At 53.0% G+C, this 22131-nt stretch overlaps 2 protein-coding genes across 17 annotated transcripts; both read left to right on the top strand.

The window, feature by feature from the left end:
* The first annotated feature begins 645 nt into the window (after positions 1-645).
* Positions 646-13793, top strand: IL17RC (interleukin 17 receptor C). 14 transcript variants are annotated; one of them, XM_067755403.1, is made up of 19 exons: positions 646-1361; positions 1654-1675; positions 1871-2023; positions 2295-2369; positions 2461-2570; positions 3646-3757; positions 4088-4132; positions 5682-5821; positions 6046-6105; positions 8284-8338; positions 8420-8601; positions 8697-8747; positions 9657-9747; positions 9905-10026; positions 10294-10353; positions 10889-10937; positions 12804-12899; positions 13016-13054; positions 13150-13793. In XM_067755403.1, the coding sequence occupies exons 1-19, from the start codon at positions 789-791 to the stop codon at positions 13767-13769; spliced, it is 2655 nt and encodes an 884-aa protein (XP_067611504.1). In that variant the 5' UTR covers positions 646-788; the 3' UTR covers positions 13770-13793. The 14 variants fall into 14 exon arrangements, with proteins under 14 accessions (XP_067611504.1, XP_067611507.1, XP_067611506.1 ...); XM_067755406.1 differs by having other exon boundaries at positions 9702-9747; XM_067755405.1 differs by having other exon boundaries at positions 2461-2528.
* A 141-nt stretch (positions 13794-13934) lies between these two features.
* On the top strand, positions 13935-22095 carry CRELD1 (cysteine rich with EGF like domains 1). Of its 3 annotated transcripts, XM_067755422.1 has the most exons (11): positions 13939-14096; positions 14629-14821; positions 15058-15140; positions 17501-17611; positions 17913-18004; positions 18669-18845; positions 18930-19025; positions 19923-20006; positions 20206-20301; positions 20505-20639; positions 21435-22095. In XM_067755422.1, exons 2-11 carry the CDS (start codon positions 14648-14650, stop codon positions 21647-21649), a joined length of 1263 nt encoding a protein of 420 aa, XP_067611523.1. In that variant the 5' UTR covers positions 13939-14096; positions 14629-14647; the 3' UTR covers positions 21650-22095. The 3 variants fall into 3 exon arrangements, with proteins under 3 accessions (XP_067611522.1, XP_067611523.1, XP_067611521.1); XM_067755421.1 differs by lacking the exon at positions 20206-20301 and having other exon boundaries at positions 13935-14096; XM_067755420.1 differs by lacking the exon at positions 13939-14096 and having other exon boundaries at positions 14127-14821.
* Positions 22096-22131: the final 36 nt, after the last annotated feature.

Here is a 22131-nt window from a genome sequence, read left to right on the forward strand (position 1 = left end):
GGTTGGGACAGGGGTTGGGGAGGCAGGAGACATGGCAGCTCTGAGTGGGAGGTGGCTGCAGAGGGGGTGGGGGGACAGAAACCCCTTTGGGAGCCAGGGATCCCCCTTTTCCAGACCGGGGCCCTGCCCAGAGTGGGAGGAAGGGAGGGAGGGAGGGCTCTGGACCCAGGGAAGGAGGCTTTGGCCCTGGGTGATGGGGGCAAAGGTGGGACAGTGGAGACTGAGATAGAGAAAGTTGAATAAAGGTGAACATGATGGATAAACTAAGAAACACAAGGTGCTTTTCCAGTGTGCCCGGGGTGCTGAGTTGGGGGAAGGGTCAGCAAGACCCTGCCTGGCGGTTGTTATGCATCATTTTCCGGGCCCAAATCCACATCCATGTCTGTCATATTCTCACAAGCAGTGTCTCCCTGGAAATTTCCTTGATCCTCACTGTGATTCTTCAGAGAGAAGAGAAGAAAACACAGGTTCAGAAAGGTGGTGTGGGGCCACAGTCACGCAGCCAGCCCATGGCAACAGCACAAATAGGACCCTGTCTTCCTGGCTCTGGGTCCTGGGTCCCATCCACCCCTACCCCTCGCTTGAGCATAGGCCGGGAAGAGGCGAAAAGCTCATGTTACGGTGCCCCTTGTCCCTGTCTTTAGAGATCGTGTCCCACAGTGAGGCCCAAGGGGAATGTCTGAAGGAACCTGGGGTGGCCAGTAAGAGGGGCCCCGTGGACACCAAGATCCCAGAGTCACGTGGGAAGTGCAAATGCCCCAGGATTGCCTAAGGCCTTGGTTGTCTCAATGGAGGCTTCCTCCTTAGGGACTCCCAGAGTGAGTAAGAGCTCCCTCACTCAGCCATTAGGCCACCACCCTCTCCAGGGGCCCCTCCCAGCCAGGTGTCAGCATAGAAGGAGGAGAAGGGGAAGAGGAGGAGAGGAAAAGAGAGAGGGAGTGAGGCCACCACTCAGGTCCAGGCTGCTGGCTCCCAGGCCTGGTGTTGGTGGGAGGGGCCGGGCGGGGCGGGAACAGCCGGCTGCCTGCCAGGAGCCAAAACGAAAGCACTCTGGCAGGGACTGGATGGGAGTCACGACTCCTGGGAGAGGGCGTGCGCAAGCGGCCCAGCGCCGGGACCCCGAGACTGGGGAGGGCTTCCGGCCCCTTCTGCCCGCAGGCACGCAGCTGAGTGGGAGAAGAGGTGTGGTGTCAGCCCCCCTTCGGGGGGCGGGCAGGACAGGGCCTCAGGCCTGGGTGCTGCCTGGCACCTGGAAGATGCCTGTGCCCTGGTTCTTTCTGTCCTTGGCACTGGGCCGAAACCCTGTGGTCCTCTCTCTAGAGAGGGTTGCGGGGCCTCAGGACACTGCCCGCTGCTCTCCGGTGAGTCTGGGACTGTAGGAGTGTTGAGGAAGGCTCAGGGCTCGGTCTGCGGCCATTGAGGCCCTAGCCTGGCTCCTGCCGCTGCCATCACCGTCAGAACTGCCCTGGCTGGTCTGTCGGGTGCTGATGGGGTAAGAGAAGAATGGGGAGGGGGCAAGAGCTGGGCCTGAGCTCTTCTGGGAGGGACTTGGAAAAGGGAGCCCTAGAAAGAGGTAGGCGGGTGGGGGGGCCTCAGGAAAAGGTGGTTACATTTGGACGCATAAACTCTAACTTGTCTTTACCTCCTTCCCAGGGCCTTTCCTGCCACCTCTGGGGTAAGTAGCCCTATTTTTAGAGAGGAAAGATCTTCCCAGGTGGGCAGAAGGGAGGGGAGCTGTTCAGTCCCATGCCCTCACCACCTACCCTCAGCCCAGGAAGAGCCCAAAGCTCCTTGGCCCTCTGGGGTTGTCAGGTGCAACCAGATTCTGGGTCTGAGAAGCTTCAGCTCCCACCCCACCCTTCACACACAGATGGTGATGTGCTCTGCCTGCCTGGGAGCCTCGTGTCTGCCCCAGGCCCCGTGCTGGTGCCCACAGGCCTGCAGACAGAGCTGGTGCTAAGGTGCTACAAGGATACCGACTGTGACCTCTGTGTGCGTGTGGATGTCCACTTGGCTGTGCATGGTGAGCCTGTCATCCCATGACTGGGCATTGGTGCATGTGAGTGTGTCTGGAGTGGGCACGAAGACCAGGGAGGGTGTCTGTCAGGAAGCACGGGGCATCCTCAGTATTCTCCTGGAGGACACTGGCCAACGGAACCCCCAGGTCACACTGGTCTCCCCGCCCACACCCCCGGCCCCAAGCCTGGCCTCTGCTTCCTAGCACTGAGCTTCCTGGAAGGAACCCAAAACCAGAGCTGGGGCTAGATCTGAGCCTTGCTCTCGGGTCATTCCAGGGTACTGGGAAGAGCCTGAAGATGAAGAGACGTTTGGAATTGCAGAGGACCCAGCGATTGAGGAGCCTAGGAACGGTGAGGAGAAGCCGGCTGGCCCAACTGCCCCTCACCAGAGCCTTGCCCAGGGCCCCTGAGCCTGACCGACCCCTTGCCCTGTTGCTCACAGCCTCTCTCCAGGCCCACGTCGTGCTCTCCTTCCAGGCCTACCCTACTGCCCGCTGCGTCCTACTGGAGGTGCGAGTGCCTGCTGCCCTCGTGCAGCCTGGTCAGTCTGTGGTATGCGAAATAATAATGAATTTATGAAGGGTTTTCACGTGCATTATCTCTTTAGGTCCTGATTCTAGCAGGGCTGTGAGCAAGTTCTTTCAGTCCTTTATGCCTCAGTTTTCCTGTCCGTAAAGTGGGAAAAAGAACAGTCCTACCTCGGGAGTTCCCTGGTGGTCCAGTGGTTGGAATTCTGCGCTTTCACTGCCGAGGGCCCGGGTTCGATCCTTGGTTGGGGAGCTAAGATCCCACAGGCCACCCAGTGTGGCCAAAAAAAAAAGAATAGTCCTACCTCACATAGCTGTTGTGAGAGTAAAATGAGTTGATATGTATAAAACACCTGGTATAATACCCAACACGGAAGAGTCTCAGAAAGTTTAATTTTTCCTTTCTTTTGTAATCCTCAAAACTACCCCCATGAACTAGACATTATTATTGCCCTCATGCTCCAGATAGAGAAGCTGAGGCTTGCAGACGGGAGGTCTGTGGGCTGAATCCACTTTTCCGGATTCCCTGCCATACTGTCCGTGGCTGCCCCACATGTACCATGTCTGTCCCCCCGCGGAGCTTCTCCCAGCCTCAGGGGGCTGCTCATGGTTGGGATATGTATCTCCACTTGGGCCAAGTCACTCAAACTTTGACTTCCCTCCTGTCCCCAGCCCCCAGTCTATATCGTCTTACCTGGAAAATAATGGGAGATCACCTGCTGGTCCCCCTCACAGGGCAATCATGAGGCCCACTGAGGCACTGGGAGTGAGAACGACTTCTGTGGGGGGGGCCTCCCACATTTGTGCTGGGGTCTGGGGTCTCTGATCACCTTAGCTTTGGCACGTGACCTGGAACAGCAGGGATGAGGCAAGGACTAATAGAGTGGGGGCACTAATCCTGGCCCTGCTGCCACCCCTCCTGAGGCTGTGTGCTTTAGAACTGGAGGCCTTTGAGGACATGTTCGCAGCAGAATTGGGGGCCATACAGTATGAATAGTCATTGGTTGGGAATAGGGCAGAGGGTGAGTGGAGCAGACCATGGAGAGGAGCCTCAATTCTGAGCCCTATACCACCAGCCTTCCGCCACCCTCTCCTCACAGGGCTCTGTAGTATTTGAGTGCTTCGAGGCTGCCCTGGGGGCTGAGGTGCGAATCTGGTCCTACACTCAGCCCCGGTACCAGAAGGAACTCAATCTCACACAGCAGCTGCCTGGTAAGTGGCCCCACAGCCTGAGGGGCCCCGAGTGCTGGCCCCTTAGTCTCTCTCCCCACCGGCCACTGCCCTTCTGCTTTAACCCCCTTCCTCGTCCCGGCCGCTCTCAGGCACTCTCACTCCCAGCTGCCCATAGTCAGTCCCTCATGCCTCCTCTCCCCAGGTGACGTTGCTTCCCAGTGTCTGGGGAAGGTGCTTTGGGCACTGGAATATATATGGGTGGTATTGAGGGGACAGGGAGCCCTTCCCAGGGCTCCCCATGGGTCGGATTGCCCCCATTCTTTCTTTGCCCCCAACCCCACTAGAGGCTTTTCTGTGATCTCTCCCCAGACTGCAGGGGTCTTGAAGTCCGGGACAGCATTCAGAGCTGCTGGGGTAGGAGCTAGGGCCAGCAGGGCTGGGAGGAGGGTGAGGGTGGGTCTGGAGTGTGAGGGACCCTTGGAGTGAACTTCAGGTCTGGCTGCCACATGCCAGAGGCTCACAGAGCTCGTTTATTCATTCATTCATTTATCACAAAAGAACTGCGGCAGCTCTTACTCAGTGCCAGGCATTTAGAATATAAAGGTGAATCTCTCACTTCTTAGGACAAATATTTATCAGTACCAGGAACATCTAGTGGCCCAAAACATTGTCAAGATTACGGTGCACCCCGCCCCCATATATTAGAATAAAAATAATATTAAATCATAAAATAAGGGCTAAGAAACTCAAGGTTCTGATGATTTTTCTCATGTACTATTTGGACTTTGTTTTGTTCATATTTTTGTTTTGTATTTTCTTTTTTATCATGGTATAACATACATACAGAAAAGTGTGTAAGGTGCACCAATTTTAATGTCCAGTTCAATTAATTTTTACATATGTATACACTTGCATAACTACCAGCCACATCGAGATAGAAACACTGTGATGCTTTTGAACTCAAAAGATTTCAACTTCATTTTCTATTTGGGTTCTTAAATTTAAGCTTGATGCCTCTTTGGTAATTCATTAAAGACTACTCAGCACCAGAGGTTTGAGGATACAGATACACATCATGGATTTCATGTCTTTATTCATTTGGTAGACACTGATTCACTTATTCAGCAGATATTTATTGAGTCATTACCCTGCTCAAGGAATAGCCCTAGGCACTGGAGACAAACCAATTAAAAAAAAAAAAAAAAACAACTGACAAAAATCCCTGCCTTCACAGAGCTGATGTTCTACTGGTAGTTGGGGTCAGGGTGGGGGTGATGGAGGACACGATAAACACATGGAGATGTGAAATATGCAATAAGTTAGATGGTTATTAGTGCTATGGAGAAATTTCAGGGAAGGGGGATAGAGAGGTTGGGAGTTGGAGTGGTCAGTGAGCAAAAGACCTGAAGGAGGTGAGGGAGGAGCCATGGGGTATCTGAGGGAAGAGGGTTCCATGTGAAGGGAATAGCCAGTGCAAAGGGCCTGAGGCAGGAGTGTGTCTAGTGTTTTTAAGTATTAGTAAGGAGGACAGTGTGTCTGCAGCAGGTTAATTAAGGACAAGAGTGCTAGGAAATGAGGTTAGAGTGTTCACAGCAGCCATACTGGGGAGGGACTTGCAAGCCACTGTAATGACTCTGGCTTTTACTCTGGGGTGATGTGGGGGCCATCAGAAGGTTCTGAGCAGAGGAGAATGATTTATTTTACAGTGGTTACAGGTACTTCTGGCTGCAGAGGGAGAAGCAAGAAGAAGAGCCCTCTCCAGACCCCATACTGGGGCCTACATGGGTTCAGTCCTGGGCTGTGGCTGAAGTCTGGTCTGACATGGAGACACAGGCTCTGCCCTCCAGGGGCCTCCTAGTCTAAGGGCTTTGAAGGAAACTCCAAAGGGGCAGTGGGTGGATGTGACCCAGGCTTGGGTGTACAGAAGAGGTGAAGGAAGTCTCTCTCTTTGCCTCCTCCGCAGCCCTGCCCGTGCTCAACGTGTCTGCAGATGGCAATGACGTGCACCTGGTGGTGGACATCCCTGAGGATCAGCGCTTTGGCCTCTCCCTGTACTGGAACCAGGTCCCGGGCCCTGCAAAACCCTGGTGGCACAGAAACCTGGTGAGGCCTCTCCCTCCCCAGGTCCATTCCCACTGCAGGCCGATGCTTGTGCTGAAGTTGCAAGTGCATTATCATAGGGCACCTTTGAAAAGGACACAGCCACCCACGCCCAAAGCAAGGAACGTTGCTGGGGGAATGGCTGCCTGCCCGGTGTCCTTAACTTCGGCTTCCAGCCTTCCTCTTCCTCATCTTCTTCAACTTCTCTCCTTCTGCTTCTCCCACAGACTGGGCCACAGACCATTACCTTGAACCACACAGACCTGGTTCCCTGCCTCTGTATTCAGGTAGGAGCAGAGTCCAGCTGGGTGCCCGGGGACAGGGATTAGGGAACTGGTGAGACGGTTGGCCCTCACCTTCCTGGTCTCACCACCCTCCACACTCCTCTCTGAGATGGAAACTGTGGCTCCCTAGGGGGACTGGCCCTCCCTTGCACTTTGCTGTCCTATGTTTTCTGCTTGTACATGCCCTGAATGCTCTTCGTGATCCTCTATCCCCAGCACTTCTACTTGTGCTTCAAGGCCCCCTTCAGATGTCATCTCCCCCTTGAAGGCTTCCACTACTCCTCCAATTCCTTCTTTGTGCTCCCCTGGAGAGTAGAGCGTGCGCTGTGAACTCAGACTTATTTGAATCCTGACTTGCCATTTGCTAGCTGTGTGACCTTGGACAAGTCACTTCACCTCTCTGAGCCTGTTTCCTATCAGTAAAATGGGAATAAACAGTACCAGCCTCACAGGGCTGTTATAAGGAAGTGTGCCACTTCCAGCTTATATATGTTATAATAATATATTCTCCCTCTGATTATACATTTAATTGGTCATCAGGTCCCATCTGTTTTACCTCTGACATTAATGTCTCTCATTCCCACTACCTGAAATGCCCTCACTTCTTTTCTATACACCCCAATCCTTCTTTTCCATACACCTCAATCCTTCCAGTCACCTCTTTCCCAAAGGTTTTGCCCAACCTCCTGACCTCTTCTGTCTCCAAATCTTCTTGCATTTCTGTCTTTTCTTTTCTATTTATCATTTATCACTTGTTTTCTTATTTGGGCACCTGTCTCTTCTTGCATACCACAAATCCTCAATAAATGAGTGATTGATTTATTAATTTGTATACATGTCTTATCCTTACTACAACTGTGAATTTGTAATTTCCTTGAAGGCAAGGAAATGATATCTATTCTAATTTAGTAATTTCTCCAGAGCCTTGCACAATAACTGGTATGTAGTGGGTGCTAATTAAGTTTGTTAAGTGAATGAATGAGTGAATGAGTGAAACTCTACTGCCTAGCACAGTGATAGGACATATAACAGACACTCATGAAATGTTTGCTGTGATATAAATGTCCTCACTGCCAAGCCCAATGCCTGCTACGTAGTAGGTGCTCTTATACATTTGTTGTATAAATTAATTTATTATCCCTAGTGCTTTAGGGCTAAGCCAAGAATGGGTGCACTTAAAAAGTCTATTGGGTACTTCCCTGGTGGCACAGGGGTTAAGAATCCGCCTGCCAATGCAGGGGACACAGGTTCGATCTCTGGTCCGGGAAGATCCCACATGCCATGGAGCAACTAAGCCCGTGTGCCACAACTACTGAGCCTGCGCTCTAGAGCCCGCGAGCCACAGCTACTGAAGCCTGTGCGCCTAGAGCCCATGCTCGGCAACAAGAGAAGCCACCGCAATGAGAAGCCCGTGCACCACAATGAAAAGTTGCCCCTGTCCGCCTCAACTAGAGAAAGCCCGCACGCAACAATGAAGACCCAACGCAACCAAAAAAAAAAAAAAAAAGTCTATTGGAAGAAAAAATGAATAAATGGACGTGTCCTTAACGCTGTGCTGAGAACCTGTGCTAAGTAGGTTCTCACAGAGTGATTGTGGGTTTAATTGTTAAAAGTCCCTATGCCTACCACAGTGCTAAGACACATAGTAAATACTCATTAAAAATTTGTCGAGTGAAGATGTTGCCAGATGTTGGCATAGGGCTTGCTGGAAGAATAAATGTGTGCAATTCTAGGCCCTTGTAAAGGGCAAAAAGACTTGGGCATATGTTGGTGAAATACATCCTCCTTCCATATCCAGTATCCCAGAGGGATTAGTTCCAGGATCTCTGTGGATACCAAAATCTGCAGATGCTCAAGTCCTTTATATAATATAAAATGGCGTAGTATTTACACATAACCTACTCACATACTCCTGTATACTTGAAATCATTTCTAGATTGCTTATAATAACTAATACAATGTAAACGCTATGTAAACAGTTTCCTGCAGGCAAATCCAAGTTTTGCTTTTTGCAACTTTCTGGAATTTTTTTCCCCGGAATATTTTTGATCCGAGGATGCAGAACAGCGAATACGGAGGGCCAAGGAGCACTGACTGTATGAGCTGAGTGAATGCATCCCCAGGGCTTAGCAGAGTGCTGGCTGGGTTGAACTGACCTGTGGAGCCCCGTTTCCTTTCTAGGTGTGGCGTCTAGAGCCCGACTCTGTCAGGACCAGCATCTGCCCCTTTAGGGAGGGTGAGTGGACCGGCTCTGCCAGGGCGGGAGCGGTGCGGGTGGGACCTGGTGGCACGCAGTAACCAGACCCTCTCCCTGCAGACCCCCGTGCACACCGGAACCTTTGGCGTGCCGCCCGGCTGCAGCTGCTGCCCCCGCGGGCCTGGCGGCTTGACGCGCCGTGCTCACTACCCGCTGAGGCCACACTGTGTTGGCAGGCACCGGATGGGGGCCCCTGCCAGCCGCTGGTCCCACCGCTGCCCCGAGAGAATGTCACTGTGAATGTAAGTGAGGCGGCAGGAGGTTCCCGGGGTTGGGGAAGGAAGGGGAACCTAGGGGCCCAAATTTAATGACCCCACCCATTACCCTCTTTCCACAGAAGGCTCTTGAGTTCCCATTGCTGAAAGGCCACCCCAACATCTGTGTCCAGGCAAGAAAGGGGCGCCAGAGAGCCAGGCTTGGGGTCAGGACCTCCCGGACTCCCAGTCACTGTCTTCTGAATCCACTTTATCCTTGGGTCCCTGGAGCAAAGTGGTTACCAGCTTCCTCTTTAGGGGTTCCACTACTTATTTACCGGTGCATGGCGCGGGACCCTGGGCACTTCACCTCTCTGAACATCAGTCTCCTCATCTGTTTAATGGGGATGATAATAGTAACTATTGAATACTTCATAGAGTGGTTATGAAGATTAAACAATGCTTCATCTTAGCAACGGGCACAAACTAAATTCTCAATAAATGTTAACTGCTTTGATTATTGCTATAATTATCCTATTTCTCTACCTGTAGAAATGGGTTGCTTTATAACTTCGAAGGGTAGTTATAAAAATATTAATTCCAGATTTATTGAGCCATTATGTTTCAGGCACTGTTTTAGGCTCTTGGAACAGATATGTCAGTGAATAAAACCAATAAATGTTCCCACCCTTAAAGAGTTCATGTTGTAATGGAAAAAGGCAGACAATAGGCATAATACGTAAATTATACAGTATGTTAAAATTGTATATAAATACTATAGGAAAAGGTGGGGAAGGATAAAGGAGGGTTGGAGTTGCAATTTCAAGAGGGGCAGTCAGATGAAGCCTCTTTGAGAAGGTGGTTAGGTGAGAAGGGAGTGTATAAAGTGTTCTGTCAGAACTGAAAAGAGTTAATTTATGGCCGTAAGACCCTTTAGCACAGATGACCTCACAAGGCTGAGGCTGAGAAAGATGGAGTGATTCCTAATTACTCAGCCTTGAACCCAGTTCTGCCTAAGGTCAAGTCCAGAGTCCAGACCCCACCCCCCAACCTGACAGGCCTCCCCTTGTCTGTCCCTTCTCTTCTGGTTTTTCTGGCTTCAGCTTTTGCTTTTCCTCGTGCCCCTAACCCTGGCCCCTTCTGAGCAGGTGAGCACCTGGGAGAAGCAGGAGCTACAAGAGTGCTTGTGGGCTGGTGAGTGGGACCTGGGGGAGGCTGGGGCAGGGCCACTGCAATAGGGGTGGACCCTGGAGGTGCCAGCTCCTGGGGGTGAAAGTCAGGCATGGGGCAGGGGAGTGGCAGCCCTCAACCAGGTTGGGTCTCACTCAGAGTGGGCTTTCACCCTTTCCAGACTCCCTGGGGCCCCTCAAGGATGACATGCTGCTCGTGGAGACACGAGGCCCCCAGGACAACAGATCACTCTGCGCCTTGGAACCCAGTGGCTGCACTCCACTGCTTAGCAGGGCGTCCACGGTGAGGGATGGGGGACCCTCCTTCATGTCCCTTTCCAGCTCCACTTCAAACCTGGCCTCAAATTTTCACTATTCAATTTCCCCTCCTCTGTGCCAGGCCCTGTGCTGGTCTCTGGGAATGTAGGGGTAACTCAGACCTGGGCCTTGTTCTCAGTGGCCTCTGAAAAGTCTCCCAGACCCTCCCCCCTACTATTCTGCCCAGCTGTAGCCTGGTGGCCTCCTAGGTGTGGTACCTCTAGGTGACAGCACCCATCCCTTGGCTTGGCAGAGGGCAGCTCGTCTTGGAGGGCCGTTACTACAAGATGTGCAGTCAGGCCAGTGTCTTCAGGTGAGTAGGTGGCAGGAGGGCCCTCCCCAATGCCCAAAGGCAACAGGCCTCAAACCCTGTCTTCAACCTCTTCTACCTCTTCCTGTGCCTAGCAGGAAAACTGTCACTCTTCAGGGGCAGGGGCCTCCTCATTGCCCCTCTAGCATCCACCCACCATCTGTGTGTGCTTATTTTGTGTCCAGCCCCAGGGAAGCTAAGAGTTGAAGAAGCATAGTTCCTGTCCCCAAGTCGCTCATGGCTGAAGAAACCAGCAAAGAGATAACCATTGGGTTAAGACAGCTAATAACCAATGTGCTAAGTTTTGGGTTCCAGGGAGAGCTTCAAGGAAGGGTCTTTTCATGTGGGCCCAATCTGGCACCAGTAGCAAGGTACAGTCCAGGAAATAGGCACAGCATAAGCAAAGGCAGAGCAGCTTGCCGCTGCTGTGTGTGTGTGTGAAATATGCAAAGCTGAGGCTGGAAATTTGGGACCACACTTGATGGGTGTTGAATACCAAGCTGGGGGCTCTGGATTTGGTTTTGTTTGTGTCTTACAGCTGTGGGACGATGACCTGGGAGCACTGTGGGCCTGCCCCATGGAAAAGTGTGAGTATTACAAGAACTGCCCTTCTTCTCTGTACCAGGAGCTGGAATCTTGACAGGGACCATTCCTGGGGGGAGCATACACAATGGCCTTAGCCTTTCAATCAGAGGGTCATTGCTTCATTAATTCAAACACCACAAGGGGCGCTTGCAGGGATCCCAGCATCACCAAAGAGACACGTTCCCTGTCTCCATGCCAGCCATAGAAGCTAGAAAGACATTAGCTAAACAATCATTTAGGAAGTGTGGGCTATTGAAGCATTCACTATAAAAGTGTCCAAAGCCCTGAATGCATATAATGGGGACCTGACCTAGTTCAGGGGAAAGGTTGGAGGTGAACTCTGAAGGCTGAGCTAGATGAAGGGGGAAGAGATGCATTTTTGTGAAGACTCTGGGGTGCTTTTTTGAGGAACCAAGGTAGCCAATGTGGCTGGAGGGTCTTGAGAGATAGGCCTCTGTCATGAGATTAGGATGCAAGGGCCATGTAGGGCCTTGGGAGCCGATGTAAGCAATTTGGATTTTATGTTAAGAGTAGCAGGAGCTTCCCAAAAGGCTATAATCAAATTTGTATTTTTTAAAATAAATTTATCTATTATTTATTTATTTATTTTTGGCTGCATTGGGTCTTTGTTGCTGCTGCGTGTGGGCTTTCTCAGCTGTGGCAAGCGGGGGCTACTCTTCATTGAGGTGTGCGGGCTTCTCATTGTGGTGGCTTCTCTTGTTGCAGAGCACAGGCTCGAGGAGCGAGGGCTTCAGTAGTTGTGGCATGCAGGCTCAGTAGTTATGGCTTGTGGACTCTAGAGCACAGGCTCAGTACTTGTGGCGCACGGGCTTAGTTGCCCCGCGGCATGTGGGATCTTCCCGGACCAGGGCTCGAACCCGTAAAAAGATCTCTGGGGGGACTTCCCTGGTGGCACAGTGGTTAAGAATCCGCCAGCCAATGCAGGGGACACGGGTTCGAGCCCTGGTCCGGGAAGATCCCACATGCCGCGGGGCAACTAAGCCCGTGCGCCACAAGTACTGACCCTGCACAACAACTGAAGCGCACACACGTAGAGCCCATGCTCCGCAACGAGAAGCCCGCACACCGCAATGAAGAGTAGTCCCCTGCACGCCGCAACTAGAGAAAGCCTGCATGCAGCAACAAAGGCCCAACGCAGCCAAAAATAAATAAATACATTTATTGAAAAAAAAAAAAAAGATCTCTGGGGCTGCCATGTTGTAATGAATTAGAGGCATAAAAGAGTCAGAAATACCAGTTAGAAGGCTCTTGCAGTCATCCAAGAGAGTGAGGTCAAGGGTCCAGCAACCCTAGGCTTAGGGGGCAATAATCTTTTTTTAAAAAACATTTATTTATTTATGTGTTTGGCTGCGCTGGATCTTAGTTGTGGCACGTGAGATATTCACTGTGGCATGCGGGATCTTTAGTTGCAGAATGTGAACTCTTAGTTGGGCATGTGGGATCTAGTTTCCTGATCAGGGATCCCAGCCAGGCCCCCTGCATTGGGATCACGGTGCCTTAGCCACTGGACCACCAGGGAAGTCCCTTAGGAGTCAGTAATCTTAGCTGACATTTGAGCACTTAATATGCCCAGCACCCTGTTCAGTGCTTTATGTGTATTAATACATATAGTCCTCACAGCAATCCTGTGAAGTAGATATTATTGTTATCCCAATTTTGCAGAGGTGAACTGAGGCAGAAGGGGAAGTCACTTATCCAAGGTCACCCAAGTAAATGGATCTATGTTCATACACTGACCCTGTGAGCTGTGGACGTCAGGCAAATCTCTTCATTTCTCTGAGCCTCGTTTTTCTCCTTCGTGAAGTGGGGGTCTCTAACAAGCCTGTCTTCTCCCCTGGGTCTCCTAGACATCCACCGGCGCTGGGCCCTGGTCTGGATGGCCTGCTTACTCTTGGCCGCTGTGCTTTTCCTTCTCCTCCTCCTCAAAAAGAACCACGTGAAAGGTGAGCGCTTCCCGGCTCCCCATTCCCCAGGGGCAGGACTCCAGTGGACCTGGGAGCTGGCCAGGAGAAGGCGGCGGCTGGGCTCACCGGCTGCCTCCGCTCCTCTCCCCTCACAGGGTGGCTGAGGCTCTTGAAGGAGGACGTCCGCGCGGGGGGTGAGTGTGAGCCAGCGCCGGGCGGGGGGCGGCCCCCAGAGGGCCGGGCCTCGGGCCAGCTCACGTCTCCGCTCCTGCTGTGTTCTTTTCCACAGCGGCCGCCATAAGCCGCGCGGCTCTGCTCCTCTACTCCGCCGACGACCCTGGCTTCGAGCGCCTGGTGGGCGCCCTGGCTTCGGCGCTGTTCCAGCTGCCGCTGCGCGTGGCCGTGGACCTGTGGAGCCGCCGCGAACTGAGTGCGCAGGGGCCCCTGGCCTGGTTCCACGCGCAGCGGCGCCAGACCCTGCAGGAGGGCGGCGTGGTGGTCCTGCTCTTCTCGCCCGGGGCCGTGGCGCTGTGCCGCGAATGGCTGCAGGACGCGACGTCGGCGCCCGGGGCTCACGGCCCGCACGACGCCTTCGCCGCCTCGCTCAGCTGCTTGCTGCCAGACTTCTTGCAGGGTCGGGCGCCCGGCCGCTACGTCGGGGCCTACTTCGACAGACTGCTGTCCCCGGACGCCGTGCCCGCCCTGTTCCGCAGCGTGCCGGTCTTCTCACTGCCCTCACAGATGCCCGAGTTCCTGGGGACCCTGCAGGGCCCCGCAGCCCCCCACCCCTGGCGGCTTGCGGAGAGAGCGGAGCAGGTATCCCGGGCCCTGCAGCCCGCCCTGGACAGCTGCTTCCGGGCCCCGGGGTCGGGACGCGGGATGGGGCCTGAGGCAGAGGACAGGACTTGAATAAAGGCAGACGCTATTTTTCTACCCGTGTCTCCCACGTGTGTCTCAGTGCCCCAGCCGCTGGGCCGAACTGTCCTCGTATCTGGTATCCCCGCGCCCCTTTAACACCCGGACAGGTGCAGGACGGCGACGCCTCTGGTTGGCTGGCGTGGGGTGACGCAATGGCACATGGCCTGCTACCATTGGCTGTGGCGCGGGCTCCGCCCTCCGGACTGCAGAGCCGGCGGAGGGCGCACGTCTTACGCAGCCGGCGGCGGCGGCGGCGGCGGCGGCGGCGGTGGCGTTGGCGGCGTTGAGGAGGCTGAGCCTGTGGCGTCCGCGGGCTCGGTGGGTTGTCTCTTCCTCCTCCGCGGCCTTCGTGGGTCTGGATCCTTCCTTGCCCGCTCGGGGGCCGTGCGTTTGCAGTCTGCAGACCCCGAACCTGACCCCTTCTCTTCGCATCCGGATCCGGGCTCCTCCCCCCCTCCCCAAGACTGGGGTTCCGGACTCCTCCCCCCAAGACCGTCCATCCGACGTCTTCTCCCGCAGTATTTAGGAATCTGATCCATTCTCCTTAATTCCGCTGATCCAGCCCCTAAGAACCATATCCCGACCCTAAAACAATGGGCTGACTCCTACCCCCTTGCCGAGGAAACAGGCCACCTCCCCCTGCGGTGACGAGGATAACTTGTTCCCGTCCAGGAATTGCAGAATAGGCTCCTTTCCCCAACTATCTCTCCTCCCTCTGCCTTACCCCAGTCTAGGCCTTCTTTTCTTATAACAAAGATCTGGGCTCCCAGACCCGCGGCACCTCAGAACCCACGCTTTTCTTTCCCACTTGGCTCCTCCAGCGAACCCTCCCCATGTCCTGTGTCTACAGGTCCCCAGCCTGGGAAAAGATGGCCCCACGGGCCCCGAGGGGCCTAGCGCCAGCTCTGCTCTGGGGCCTGAGCCTCTTCCTTGGCCTCCCAGGCCCGGTCTGGGTCCAGCTTTCTCCGCCTCCCAAGTCTTCTTCCCCCACTGAGCCCCATCCATGTCATACCTGCCGGGGACTGGTCGACAGTTTCAACAAGGTGGGTGCACCAGCAGTGTAAGAGGAGGGGGCTAGCTACTATTAGCACAGGGGTTGAGAGCTGGGAGCTCTGGCATACAAGTCTGCATAGACTCAAGTGTCCCAGCTTGGTTACTTACTGGTTGTATGGCCTTGGGTAGGTGCCTCTCTGTGCCTCAGTTTCCTGGTCAGTGAAATATAAGTGCTAGAATGTGCCAGACACTGTACTTAGCTATGACTAGTTTTCTCCATTTCCAGGGCCTGGAGAGAACCATCCGGGATAACTTTGGAGGTGGAAACACTGCCTGGGAGGAAGAGAAGTTGTCCAAATACAAGGACAGGTAAGGAAGAGGCTGAAGGTGTGGATTTGTATATCTAACATCCCAATCTGTGCTCTGCTGGTGGAAGCCTGGAGACACTTGGGGAGCACTTATTCAACAAATGTCACTGAATATCTATAGGAGAGCACTAAACAAGCCAAGCAGAATTCTTTCTTCAAGGAGCTTCTATTCTAGTAGAGGAAACAGTGAATAAGTAAGTAAATAATGTCTTATCAGGTGAAGAACAGTAAAGCAGAATGGTGGGAGACGTGGCATTCAAGGTATGACATTCGCACAGAGACCTGAGGTGCAGAAGCAAACTGTGCGACAGTCGGGGAAGGGTTTTGGACAGAGCGGGGCTGAGCTTGGTGTATTTGAGAAGTGGCTGGATTTGGAGTGAGCAGAAGGGAGAGTGGTGGAAGGTGAAGGCAGAGAGTCTTGAAGGCCGCAGAAAGGCATTCAGATTTCGTTCTGAGTGTAGCGGGAAGTCATTGGAAGGTTTGGAGCAGGAAAGTGATGTGGTATTATTTGTACCTATAAAAGGTCACTTACACTAACAGACTATAGGGGGCCAAGGTGGAGGAGCAGGAAGACCAGTTGGGAGGCTAGTGCACAGTCTAGGCGTGACGGTAGTGGTGGACCTGGTGAGAAGGGGTCAGATTCTGGGTATATTTTGCAGATAGACTGATAGGACATGATGATGGAATCATTATGGGGTGTGAGAGAAAAAGTAGAATAAAAGGTGCTCACTGGGTTTTGGGCCTGAGCAACTGGGTGAATCGTGGGACTGTCTTCCGAGATGGGAGAAACGGGTCTGGAATCAGACGTTCTCATTGAACATGTTGGGCTGAGATGTCTGTTAAACAGTCAAGTAGAGTTAGATTTAGGAGTCAGGAGTTCAGGGTAGAAGCAGGGCTGGAAACATGAATTTGACAGTTATCAGCGTATAGTCAGTGTATAAAGCCAGGGGACAAGATGAGATTTTATTGAGAGGAGAGGCCTGAGTCCTAGGCCCTCTAGCTTTTCAATGTCAAACTGGAATTAGACCAGGTTGTCATTTCTGACCCTTTGTACCTTAGGGTCACCTCTCTGATCCTCAATTTCCTTATCTGTAAAACGGGAGTATTAATGCCAATCCTATTTCATAGGATCGTGGTAAGGATTAAACTATGATACGTCCTAGAAATAAAAGTTTCGTTATTACATAACAGTGGTCATTTTCCTTTCCCTCAGTGGGGCTTAGTTGCCTCATTTGGGAATGAGGGGACTGACCAAAATAACCCTAAGGGCACTTCTAGCTCTATAATGGTTACTGTTTTTTTGTTTTGTTTTAAATCACCTCCTATATGCCAGGCACTGTGCCAGACCCATTAAATATATAATATAATACATTTTATGTGTAAATGTATTTTTAAAAAAATTTTTATTGTGGTAGAATGCAATAACATAAAATTTACCATTAGAGATAGTCAGTATATTCAGGTTTTGCAACTATTGCCATTATCTAGTTCCAGACTGATTTCATCCCCCCCAAAAGAAACTCCATCCCTATTGAGCAGTCACTCTTCATTCTCCCTCCTCCCAGCCTTTAGCAACCACTAATCTGTTTTCCATCTCTATGGATTTGCTGATTCTGTTGGAATCATACAATATGGCCTTTTATGTCCGGCTTCTTTCACTTAGCATAATGTTTTCAAGGTTCGTCCATCATGTAACAAATATCAGTACTTCTTTCCTTTTTAAGGCTTAGTAATCTTCCATTGTATGAATAGATCACATTTGTTTGTCCGTTTATCAGCTGATGGACATTTGGGTGGTTTCTACCATTTGGCCACTGTGTATAGTATTGCTATGAACATTTGTGTACAAGTTTGAACACCTGTTTTGCATTTTCTTGGGTATGTATCCAGGAGTGGAATTACTGAGTCATGTCGTGATTCCATGTTTATTTTATGGAGGAACTGCCAAACTGTTTTCTACAGCGGCTGCACCGTTTTTCATTCCCACGTGCAATGTAGGAGGGTTCCAGTTTCTCCACATCCTTGCTAACACTTGTTATATGATATATTTTTAACCACATCTACCCAGCAAGGGTATTATATTCTGTTGTACAGATGCAGGGACTGAGCTACCTTCCAGCCAACCTAGAGGAGAGCCATTGTCCCCATTTTACAGATGAGAAAACACGTTCAGGAGAGGTTAAGTTACTTGCCCAAGGTCACACTACTAGATTGGAACCCAGGTCTCCCCAAATCAATACCCCTTCCATTGTGGCCTCTGGCCTTTGACATTATCTGGCATGAGGTGGGGAGGGGGGAGATTGTAAAGAGGGTGGTGGGTGGGCTGGAGTGTGTTCCTACCACCCATCCCTGTCTGGTCAGTGAGACCCGCCTGGTAGAGGTGCTCGAGGGCGTGTGCAGCAAGTCGGACTTCGAGTGCCACCGCCTGCTGGAGCTGAGTGAGGAGCTGGTGGAGAGCTGGTGGTTTCACAAGTGAGTAGCGGGGGCCTTCCTGGGAGGGGCTCAGGCAGGGCCGGCTGGTAAAGCAGAGGGTGGCGAGCTAGGGGCTGTGTCCTCATTCAGCTCCTTCCTCCAAACCCAGGTGTGCTGAGGACTTGCTGGGGGGCCCAAGCTCTCACTCTGAGCTGCAGACTGCCCCTCTGTCAGACGGGGAAAGGGCAGCCTTATGGGTCTTACACCCAAGACGGGCTGTATCACAGATCCTGTGGGAGGTTGCGGGAGACGGCAGCACCTCTGACACTGTCTCAGCCCCCTCACCATCCCTCCGCCTCAGGCAGCAGGAAGCCCCAGACCTCTTCCAGTGGCTCTGCTCAGATTCCCTGAAGCTCTGCTGCCCCTCAGGCACCTTTGGGCCCTCCTGCCTTCGTGAGTTTTTCAAGTTCCTCTTGGGGGATGGAAGGGGACTGCTGGGGCCAGGGATCCAGTCCTGGCTCGGCCCCTGGCTGGCTGTGTGAGCTCAGGCTTCTCATATCACTTCTCTGGACCTCTGTTCTCGCCTGCCTCACAGGGCTGGTGAGATGCACAAATCCATGGGGAACGGCTCTGAAAAAGGATATGGGGTTAGACTGAGTCAGATGCGGCCATGGTTTCTGTCATGTATTTAAGAAATGCCCCCCCTCACCAGGCATTTCCCATGTCTGGACTAAGGTGGCCTTCCTAGGGCCGGGCAGGCGTTGCTGAAGGCCCTGTTGTCACCAGCTTTTTCTACACACAGTCCTGAGGCAGGAGCTGAACTTAACTACCAGCCCCTTTTAGAAAAATCTCTCTCAAAGCTGCAGATACAAAGAGCTAGCAACAAAGATGGTCAATCCAGTTTTTATAAAAGAAAAGATTTGTAAATAACCTAACTGTTCCACAATGGGGTGGAACAGTTCATACAGTTTTATGACAAAACATACAGTTTTATGACAAAATATTATGATGTCGTTAAAATTGTTTCCTCTCCAAAAATGCTTACTAATACGGGTAAAATATTCTGTACGTACAAGGTTGTATTTATGATCCCACCTGGTTTGGTGTCTGCCCACAGCCTGTCCTGGGGGTGCGGAGCGGCCCTGCGGTGGCTACGGGCAGTGTGAAGGGGAAGGAACTCGAGGGGGCAGCGGGCACTGTGACTGCCAAGCCGGCTATGGGGGTGAGGCCTGTGGCCAGTGTGGCCTCGGCTACTTTGAGGCGCAGCGCAATGCCAGCCATCTGGTATGTTCGGGTAGGTAGTCAAGAGGCGTGGCCTTGGGCAGGGACGTGTGGGGTACCTGCCTGCCCACCCTCATACTTCCCCCATTCTACCCAGCTTGTTTTGGCCCCTGTGCCCGCTGCTCAGGACCTGAGGAATCAAACTGTTTACAGTGCAAGAAGGGCTGGGCCCTGCATCACCTCAAGTGTGTAGGTGAGTGGGACCCTGCCCTAGGTCTGGAGGGGTGGGCAAGGTCTTGGGCTTGGTCCCCCATCAACACACACATCTCTGGGCTAGACCAGTCCAGTCCCCATCTTCATAGAGATATCAGCCTGGTTGGGAAGGCAGAAAAGTAACCAGGCGCTTACAGTATAGACTGATCGTTGTACAGTGAGAAATGTCTCTCTTCCAATTCAGTGGTAGTGGGGAATCAGGGAAGCCTTCTTGGAGGAGGTGTCACTTGGGTCAAGTCTCGAAAATTGAGGAAGGGTTAACCCGGAGAATGAGCATACTGAACTTGGGGTCAGGAAACCTGTGTTCGAGACGAGGGTAAAAGCTAAGCTGCTGTAACAGAAAGATCCCCAAAGACTGTGGCTTAATGAATTTCGAGGTTTATTTTCATCTCATATCACAGTCTGGAAGCCAGTGGTCCAGACTGGCAGAAAAGCTCTGCTTGTCATAGTCATTAAAGACCTAGATTCATCCTGTCTTACTGGACAGTCATCCCCTTGGGTGTTGAGGCTGGATCACGGTCACCTCTATGTATCATGACCTGGTATTCAGGAAGTGCAAAAGAGAAGAAAGTGCACGGAGGATCCAAGTCTGTTGTATTAAGGCCAAGTGAAAAGTGGAGCACATCACTTCTGTTTACAACACGTTGGCCAGAACTGAATCACAAGGCCACACTTAGCTGCAAGGCAGATTGAAAAACACAGTCTCTAGCTCGACAGCCCTGAGTCCAGCTGCACCTCTGCATCTGTGTTGGTGGACAGCCTGCAGTATCAGCCACAGTGTTTAAGCCTGGGCAAGTCCATTCCCAGCAACCCTGGCCTCAGCTTCCCTGTTAGTGAAATAGGGATTGAAATCCCCACCCTACCGGCCTCTTTGCAGACATTGATGAGTGTGGCACAGAGCGAGCCAGCTGTGGAGCCCACCAGTTCTGCGTGAACACGGAGGGCTCCTATGAGTGCCGAGGTAACTGTCCGCTCCTGCGGGGGAGGGGTGTGGGGAGGCTAGAAGGAACTGCTCCACGCCTTTCCCCCAAAACCGCCGCGTTCCCAGGTGCTGGCACCGCCCCCCCCACCCCCACCCCCGCCCTAGGCCTCTTCTGGAGCAGGGCTTCCCCCAGGCATACGGGCAGCTCGCACCCTTGTCTGTCCTCTCCCTTCTCCAGACTGTGCCAAGGCCTGCCTGGGCTGCATGGGGGCAGGGCCTGGCCGCTGTAAGAAGTGTAGCCCTGGCTACCAGCAGGTGGGCTCCAAGTGTCTCGGTGAGTGTCCTGCCACCTGGGAGCGTCTCATCCACCACAAATTGACAGGGGCCGAAATGTGGACGGGGCGTGGGAAGGAAGGGTGGAATGTTGCCTGCGTCAGCACAGAGCGGGTGACAGGATGTGAGTGAGACCAGAGTCAGGGGTGCTGCCTGTGGGACCCTGGCGGTCAGGGCTCTGACCTCTCCTTGGCCTCCGTCAAGACGTGGACGAGTGTGAGATGGCGGTGTGTCCAGGAGAGAACGAGCAATGCGAGAACACCGAGGGCAGTTACCACTGTGTCTGTGCTGAGGGCTACAAACAGATTGAGGGCATCTGTGTGAAGGAGCAGATCCCAGGTGAGCCCCAGCTCGGCCCCAGAAACCTGGGGAGGGGAGGTCCTTATCCAGGGGGAGGGCAGGCAAACCCCTCCTTCAGGCAGCTGCAGGCCCTGGCCCACCTGCACTGCCACCCAGCCCTCATGAGGCTGCACTGGGACCCGAACCCCACCTCTGACCCCCAGGGTGGCTTTTGGTGACCTCACACCTCCCAGGGTAGAAAGGAAATCGGACTTGGTGTCATATCATTCTGTGCCCACCGAGCCTCTTTCTTCATCTGCCCTTGCCCCGCCCAAGGGCTCTTGTAGGCCGTGGGGGTGATGAGACGAAGGACAATCACAGTGGTGACGATAGTGACCACTTCCACAGTTCCTGTGTGTCACACACTGTTCCAGGCATATTGCATGTATTAACTTATTTCACCCCTAAAACAAATCCAGTGCTGTAGCTATTGTTCTCATCCCCATCTTGCATAGTGGAAGCAGGGACGCAGAGAGATGAAAAAACTTGTCCAGGGCCCCATGGCAAGCAGGTGGCAGAGCTGGGCGTCATATCCAGGCACTCTGGCTCTGCAGTGGGGCTAGTACACATGCTCTGACCCAACTCTCCCACGTGGCCTTGGGCAAACCTCTTCACCTCTCTGCGCCTCAGTTTCCCATCTAGTAAGACAGGGATAATAAATGCCCGTCTTGGAGTTGTTCTCAGCAGTAAATGACACTGTGTGCTGGCGTGCCAGGCAGGCGTGTGGCAGTGATGATCAGGTGTGTGGGAGGCTCCAGGAACAGGGGATGAGTGACGGGCGCTTCTCTTGCCCAGAGTCAGCAGGCTTCTTCTCGGAGATGACAGAGGACGAGCTGGTGGTGCTGCAGCAGATGTTCTTCGGTGTCATCATCTGTGCACTGGCTACGCTGGCCGCCAAGGGTGACTTGGTCTTCACCGCCATCTTCATTGGGGCTGTGGCAGCCATGACCGGCTACTGGTTGTCAGAGCGCAGTGACCGTGTGCTGGAGGGCTTCATCAAGGGCAGGTAATCCCTGCCACACCTGCAGCATCTCCTCCTGCCCAGGCTGCCCCCAAGGTCGGGACTCTCCCACCTGGACACTTGAGGCACTTGCTTTATTTTTGAGTGCGGTAAGCACCCTCTACCCACCTTATGGAGCAGCGCAGACACCTGGGCCTGGGCAGGTGAGGCCCTTGGGTGAAAAAGTAGCCCTATAGGTGGGTGCCATGAGATCTTGGCCTTGGGGCACTGGTCAGGCTTCACAGTGCTGTGAATTTTTTTAAAAAGTGTCTCCTCGTTGTGGCTGCTCGTGAGCTTTGGCCCCTGCCCAGGATGTGGGGGGAGGGTGTCCCTTCACAACCCCCTCCTGCCAGCTGCATGCTGTCAGCTCCTGTTCTGTCCTCACCCCCTTGCCCCTCAGCCACTGATTTATTTATTCATCTCAGGAAATAAAGAAAGGTCTTGGAAAATGGAGAAGCTTGTCTTACTACCTGCCCCCACCCACCATGGGTT

The sequence above is a fragment of the Pseudorca crassidens genome, chromosome 10 (assembly GCF_039906515.1).
Source record: "Pseudorca crassidens isolate mPseCra1 chromosome 10, mPseCra1.hap1, whole genome shotgun sequence".
Classification (NCBI taxonomy): Eukaryota; Metazoa; Chordata; class Mammalia; order Artiodactyla; family Delphinidae; genus Pseudorca; species Pseudorca crassidens.

Bases quoted from the DNA above. Each gene is read 5' to 3' on its own strand.
- CRELD1 (XM_067755420.1), top strand. From the start codon at position 14,612: ATGTCCTGTGTCTACAGGTCCCCAGCCTGGGAAAAGATGGCCCCACGG. The intron at 19,026-19,922 runs GTGAGTGGGACC...GCCTCTTTGCAG, and splicing joins GCATCACCTCAAGTGTGTAG to ACATTGATGAGTGTGGCACA. The intron at 20,640-21,434 runs GTGAGCCCCAGC...TCTCTTGCCCAG, and splicing joins TGTGAAGGAGCAGATCCCAG to AGTCAGCAGGCTTCTTCTCG.
- IL17RC (XM_067755403.1), top strand. From the start codon at position 789: ATGGAGGCTTCCTCCTTAGGGACTCCCAGAGTGAGTAAGAGCTCCCTC. The intron at 3,758-4,087 runs GTAAGTGGCCCC...ATCTCTCCCCAG, and splicing joins TCTCACACAGCAGCTGCCTG to ACTGCAGGGGTCTTGAAGTC. The intron at 5,822-6,045 runs GTGAGGCCTCTC...CTTCTCCCACAG, and splicing joins CCTGGTGGCACAGAAACCTG to ACTGGGCCACAGACCATTAC.